The sequence below is a fragment of the Rhyacophila brunnea genome, unplaced genomic scaffold (genome assembly GCF_057557595.1).
Source record: "Rhyacophila brunnea isolate RB1 unplaced genomic scaffold, BYU_Rbru_1.0 scaffold_21, whole genome shotgun sequence".
In the NCBI taxonomy this organism is placed as follows: domain Eukaryota; kingdom Metazoa; phylum Arthropoda; class Insecta; order Trichoptera; family Rhyacophilidae; genus Rhyacophila; species Rhyacophila brunnea.
The window spans coordinates 13,834,706-13,841,602 of record NW_028232871.1 but is presented as its reverse complement, the minus strand read 5'-3'; the positions used below and the strand labels follow the sequence as shown (position 1 = coordinate 13,841,602).

General features: G+C 34.7%; 1 protein-coding gene across 2 annotated transcripts; it reads left to right on the top strand.

The window, feature by feature from the left end:
• The first annotated feature begins 802 nt into the window (after positions 1–802).
• Positions 803–4,433, top strand: LOC147070754 (uncharacterized). 2 transcript variants are annotated; one of them, XM_085949172.1, is made up of 3 exons: positions 803–1,421; positions 1,541–1,669; positions 1,813–4,433. In XM_085949172.1, the coding sequence occupies exons 1-3, from the start codon at positions 1,352–1,354 to the stop codon at positions 3,750–3,752; spliced, it is 2,139 nt and encodes a 712-aa protein (XP_085805298.1). In that variant the 5' UTR covers positions 803–1,351; the 3' UTR covers positions 3,753–4,433. The 2 variants fall into 2 exon arrangements, with proteins under 2 accessions (XP_085805298.1, XP_085805297.1); XM_085949171.1 differs by having other exon boundaries at positions 812–1,669.
• The last annotated feature ends 2,464 nt before the right edge of the window (positions 4,434–6,897 follow it).

The following is a 6,897-nucleotide window of genomic DNA, read 5'->3' as shown; positions in this document are numbered from 1 at the left end:
AACGCCCGCTTATCCTGGCGTCCTGTTGTTCCAGTATCGTTAGCGACTGAGCAGGTGTAAAAAAATTAGAAAAACACGTCGAATCAAACTCCTTCATCTAGAGCAGGGGAGGGCAAACTGCGGCCCGCCGGGTATTTTTTTGCGGCCCGCCATCATTAATTGTACTTCTGATTACGAATAACTTTTTTATATTTTTTTAAAAAATATTGACAATAGATTAAAATTTGAAGAATTTGTTGTTTCGTTAATGTATTATCTCAGTATGTCTTCCTTGCGTCTCGTCTCACACTATGTAACCACTATTTTCTATGTTGAACATCGTGACACATTTAAATACTTTTAACTCTGCGTTGCAAGGAAAACAAATATATGCTCACAATATGGTGAAGAGTTTGAATGGATTTCAATTAAAACTCAAGTTGTTCCTTCGACAAATATCGAATAAGAACGTGGACCACTTTCCAACTTTGAAGTTGCTGAATATACCAGAATATAAATTTGAAGAATATGGTAAAATTATTAAAGCTCTGAATGACGATTTTTTACAAAGATTTGGTGACAAGAAGATTGAGACAAGTTTAGCAACAGTACGCGATCCATTTTCAATAGATATTGATAGTGTACTGACAGTACAACTTACAAGTACAACTTGAGATTATTGGTCTGCAGTGTGACACTGATTTAAGAGAATTGCATCGTCGTGAAGATATATCCAAATTTTACAATGCCCTTCATTCAGACAAATTCGAACAACTTAAAGATTATGCAAGAAAAATGTTCGTTGTTTTTGGATCAACCTATATATCGTCGCCGTAGATGTCAAGGGAGTCAAGCCACACATTTGGCGAAAATGAGTTAAGTACACAAAAGCATTTTAAAACCATCAAAGATGCCGTGGTCAATGGATTTGAGCCACAAAAAGCCCTATGTATGAGTATTTTGTAAATTGCCAATAGACCTAGCACACATACATTAAAGTAGTCAATGACGACAAGCCGCATAAGTCTTTTGACTTCCGAATAATTTCACATGATTATGTGACTTAACGCTGTTGACCACTGGGACTTCCCGCTCAATCTGTGGCCCGGTACGCACGCCTCGGCTCACATTCGACAAAGATTTATAGTGTTGTCTTGCTCTAACTCAGCATAAGAAACAGAGAAAACTGAGTTTAGCGAGTCGGGTTATTCACGCCAGCACCTGTATCGTGTCATATTATTCATACTAACATTGCGGTTGGTTTATTTGGTGATCTTTTTTCTTTGGGTTTGCGACTGTAAGCATTTTTATTCAGTGTATTTAGTGTGATTGTTGTATTCAGTTGTGATTCAGTGAGAAAAGGTGCTAAATAATGAACTATTCACGTGGGAGACTAATGGTTGCAGCCGTTTTAAATTCTACTAATCAACATACCCGTAAAGGTAAGTGTCGATGAAATATTGAGCTAAAAACACTTACTAGTTAAAAATGTTGATTCAGGCTGCTTTGACAGCAATGAGTAATGTGTGCGCAAGCTGTATTAGTTTTATTTCTTTTACAGACTCTCACGGGAATGCCGTACAAGCTGGATGTGCAGACCTCGAGCTGAATATGCAAGCTCCGGACAAGATTGCTGGTCCAGCCATATATACAGAGCTCCAAAATGTCTCTCCAAGCACACACGTGGGAGGTCAATATTTTAATTTGTTGGTTATCAATAATTGTTGGTTTGATTAAAACCTGTGACCATCAGAGAGTCATTTGCTAATAACAAATTATTAATATTTACCTTGGTAGTTTCAAAGAAATAAACTACTTTGTTTTGTTTTACAGATTGGAACGTCAACCTGGCACCAACACTACTAGATTCAAATGAGTCATGCCAGCAGGAACCTGCATATTATCAACACAACATTAATGTTTCAGGAACTTATACTTCTGAAATAACCGAGAGCAACCATAGTAACAATCCTGTATCATCCATCCCCACTTCTACAGATCAGACTACAGATGATTTAAGTAGGAAACGCAAGCGAAACCCAAAAATGTGGAAGCGGAATTCACAAAAGATATTGAGAATGGCAGGCAGCGAATATCAAAGCAGATCCGGAAAAAAAATTCGAGCAAGGGCGATAAGAGAAGTTAACTGTAAGTGCCATTATAAATGCACATCCAAAATAGGAAAATCACAGCGGGAGCAAATGTTGGCCGACTATCTGAGTCTGGATTCCGAAAGAGCAAGATGGGCCTTCATTGGTAACAGTATAAATCGTATCCCAGTGAAACGAAGGTACCATGGAGACTGCACCAAACGAGAGTATACCTTGCAATACTCTGTGATGTGTAATGAATTGAGAGCCCAAGTGTGCAAACAGTTCTTTTTGGCGACATATGACATCTCGAGCAAAAAAGTTGAAAATGCAATGAAAAAGTTGACTCCTTCAGGTGTCACTGATATAGATCGGAGAGGTCACAAAGAACCGCCCAACAAAAAACCAGAGGAAGTGAGGAACATAATCAGGGACCACATCAAATCGTTGCCCGTAGTTGCTTCCCATTACTGCCGGAGCAGCAGTAAGAGAAAATACTTGCCTTCTGGTTTGAGCGAGACTCGTATCTACATGGACTATGTAGAGTATTGCAAGGAGCATAATGTTGAACCAGAAAAGCACGGCTTCTACAAATCGATCTTTGTCACAGAATTTAACTACGGCTTTCACACTCCTAAAAAGGATCAGTGTGACTTTTGTACTCAGTACAAGAACAAGTCAGACGAAGAGAAGGCAAAAGACGAGGAGGAATACAAACTGCACTTGACTCGAAAAGAGGAAGCGAGAGAACACAAAAAAATCGACAAGGCCCAAGCTATGTGTGATCCAACAATTAGTTGCTTTACCATGGATCTGGAAAAAATATTGTTGACTCCAAGTTTGCAAGTAGGACAGTTGTATTATACCAAAAAGCTGAAAACCTACAATTTCACAGTGTATGACCTGGCTACTAGACAAGCGACGAACTACATGTGGCATGAAGGTGCAGGTACAAAGGGTGCTTCGGAGGTCGCCACGTGCCTGTGGAAGCTCTTGGTTTCAGTAGGCCCCAAAAAAGAAGTAACTCTGTATTCGGATACAGCTTCAGGTCAAAATCGCAACTCAGTTGTATCTACAATGTTATTACGTGCCGTGGAACAGCTGCCCATCAACACAATAAACCAAAAATTTATGGAATCAGGGCACTCCGAAATGGAGTGCGATTCTGTGCACTCCACAATAGAGGCCCGAGGAAGGAAAGTGGACGTATTCACACCAGAAGGATGGTATATGGTCGCCCGTACCGCGAAAACTAGTAACCCCTACCATAAGGTTGTGGAAATGGAATATTCCGACTTCTTCGATTACAAGAAATATTGCAGTCAAGTGATGACCAATAAAACTCTGTCGGAAAATGGAGACAAAATGAAGTGGCTAAAGGTAAAGTGGTTCCAATATCGCAAAGGTGAACCCACGACTATCTTTTATAAATACCAATTGAGCCAGAATAACTTTGAGTCACTACAAATCCAGCGAAGACGGCATCGAAACGTACCTACCCTAGAAGTACCAAGGCTGTACAGTTCCAAACCTAGAATTGACCAAGGTAAACTAAAAGATCTGTCAAAACTATGCCAAAAAGGTAGCATTCCGTCAACCTATCACGACTTCTATAAAAATTTGGAGCCTGAAGATCGTCCAACTCAGAAAAACAGCAGCTCAGAGAGCGATGGAGATGATTAAAATGTGTGTCTAGTTTTATTGTAACTTAATTGTAATTATATATTTTTTTCTTTTATTTTGTTAACTGTCAATTCATGGTGTAACTGCATTGTATTGTTGTTTTAATTTAATAAAACGCAATTTTTTTGTAGTACTTATTCCACTTTTAATCAATAAATTAGGACCGGTTTCGTCCGCCTCATAGGGACATTTTCAACTGAAATGAACAAGTTGAAAATGTCCCTCTGAGGCGGATGAAACCGGTCCTAATTTATTGATTAAAAATGGAATAAGTACTACAAAAAAAGCGTTTGATTAAATTAAAACAACAATGTAATTATATTTTTGAAAAGCTAACTTTTTGTTTAGAGACGACTATGTTCACATACTGAATGAAATCAGGTAGATTCTAGGTTAAGGTGGGCACCATAAAAGGTCAATAATAGACTTTTCTTTAGAGTATATCCACAAAATGTTAGTGCTTTGTCCACAAATTCTCAGTGTTCAACAGGCATAAGAGGCCTAACTCTTTTGACTACCGCACAAGTATGCCAACTGTACATGTCAATATTCAGTGGTCAAGAGATATAACACACATTACTTTTAAAATACAATTTTTTTTAGTTATTCATTCAAAATAATAAAAAGATAATATCACAAAGTATCTACGTTCAAAGTTTCACAATTCTATCTTTAAAAATAAAAAAGGTACAACAAAAACTGTTCCTTTTTTTGTCACACAAAATCTTTGCGCGCCGATTTCTCAGCATTATGATTTTGTGGACTGGCTCCCTTGACATCTACGGCGACGATATGTGAACAAACATTTTCGATCATGAACCTCAATAAAAATTCTTTACGATCAAATATCTCCGATGCCCATTTACAAGCAGTTTTGAAAATATAAACCACAAAATTAACACCTGAATTTGAAAAATTGTACAACACTTTCATTCTTCTCATAATTTTTTTAATAATAAATATTCTAAAAATGGTATTTTACTTGCAGCCCGCCGCACATTTTGAATTTTTGAATTTGGCTTTCCATCCAAAAAGTTTGCCCGCCCCTGATCTAGAGTTTCAGAACCAGATTCACCACGTCTACCTAATTAGTGTCTTTTCTGTATTGGTCTAATCTTTAATGCTTTAAGGGCGGACGTGCTCAGCGTAGGTCAAAATGGAGCTTTTATTCTATTTTCAAAGCATGATCCTGGACATTCCTTAAACGTTGTAGATAATCTATTTATATAATTTTGAAGCCTTATTATCTTTTATATTTATTTTAAACATTTGATGACTGCATAAAGTATTTTTATTACATAAAATAGTATTTTTTTAAACCTCTCGCTCTAATGTTTTAGAATATAGTCATATTTCAGTACATAAATGTGCAGTGGTGTTAAATTTTTTTACATTTATTATTTTTTAAACGCATTTATAAAACCATCAGTATAATTTATATCGACATTATTATAGTGAAATATTTACGATAAAAAATTATATTGATAATCTCTGTGATCCCAAATTTGACAAGAATTAGGCATTTTATTATTCAAAAAATGGGCAATATTAACACATTTGAAGATAATTCTAAAGATACTCATTATAAGCTATGTCATTGACCATTCAAGTGTGATAAACATCCTACGAATAATTATTGCTTTATAATAATTATTGACCTAAGAATAAGGTAGTGTTTTTTTTTAAATACGCCATTTCTTTTGGCATTCCCTGTAAAATGATGTTAACGCGCGTGTTTGAACATGTTTTTTTTAAACGGTACCTTATTCTTAGGTCTTAGGTAAAACACTACCTTATTCTTAGGTCAATAATTATTATAAAGCAATCATTATTCGTAGGATGTTTATCACATTTGAATGGTCAAAGACATAGCTTATAATGAGTATCTTTAGAATTATCTTCAAATGTGTAAATCTTGCCCATTTTTTGAATAATAAAATGCTTAATTCTTGTCAAATTTGGGATCACAGAGATTATCAATATAATTTTTTATCGTAAATATTTCACTATAATAATGTCGATATAAATTATACTGATGGTTTTATAAAAGCGTTTAAAAATTAATAAATGTAAAAAATCTTAACACCACTGCACATTTATGTACTGAAATATGACTATATTCTAAAACATTAGAGCGAGAGGTTTAAAAGAATACTATTTTATGTAATAAAAATACTTTACGCAGTCATTAAATGTTTAAAATAAATATAAAGGATAACAAGGCTTCAAAATTATATAAATAGGTTATCTACAACGTCTAAGGTATGTCCAGGATCATGCTTTGAAAATAGATCAAAAGCTCCATTTTGACCTACGCTGAGCATGACCCCCCTTTGCTTTAAATTTAAAAAAAATGTTTAAATTGAGGAAGTTCAATTGGTATCTTCACTTAGCAGAATCACTGTGGTTTTGCATTGTTTATAATATTATTATCCAAGTTATATTTGTAGTTTTACTTTCATTCTCTATACTATTCTATAAAAATGGTAAGTTAAAAAATAAACTGGAGGGGTCCTAGGATACAGACCATCCCAGAAACGATTATACTCTAATTATTTAGGTTAATAGAATATGACTTGTTCTTTTTCTATTACTACTTTTATTATCGAAGACTGAAGAAAAACTGCCCAATATTGAACTCTAAACTCATTCATATAATATATCAATATAACTTAAGTTTACCAAACGTAAACGATTACTGCAGTTTCATATGCGACCATCTGTATATTAGGAAAGTATAATAATACGTCTACATATAAAATAAATACGGTGGAGTGAGAAAATATCAATTATTTCAAAGTGCAGCAAAGTGTAATAATGAACGTCGACAGCAGATATACCTGTTTTCAGTTTTAATGGGTATTGCATATTTAAAATCATCGCGGAAAGATTTTTTTAATTTCAAGTGCCTACACGTGGAAAATCTCGTGAATGAAAGGTGTTTTAAAGCGATCTGTCTGGCTTTTAATAATTAATTTATATAAATACTATCATTGTAATCAACAGACCAAAAAAAAATAACTAAACTACAAGATTTCTTCTTGTTCGAGTGTTATTAAAATTGACATTTTATCAGCAGATGGATCATAAATGTATAAATACCTATAACCAAAAATGGATTATTATTTTTATTATTCAATATTGA

What these genes read in the sequence shown, in the direction of transcription:
- LOC147070754 (XM_085949171.1), top strand. Translation starts at nt 1,468, where the DNA reads ATGTTGATTCAGGCTGCTTTGACAGCAATGAGTAATGTGTGCGCAAGC. An exon ending in TCCAAGCACACACGTGGGAG is followed by an intron (nt 1,670 to 1,812) that starts GTCAATATTTTA and finishes TTTGTTTTACAG; the next exon opens with ATTGGAACGTCAACCTGGCA.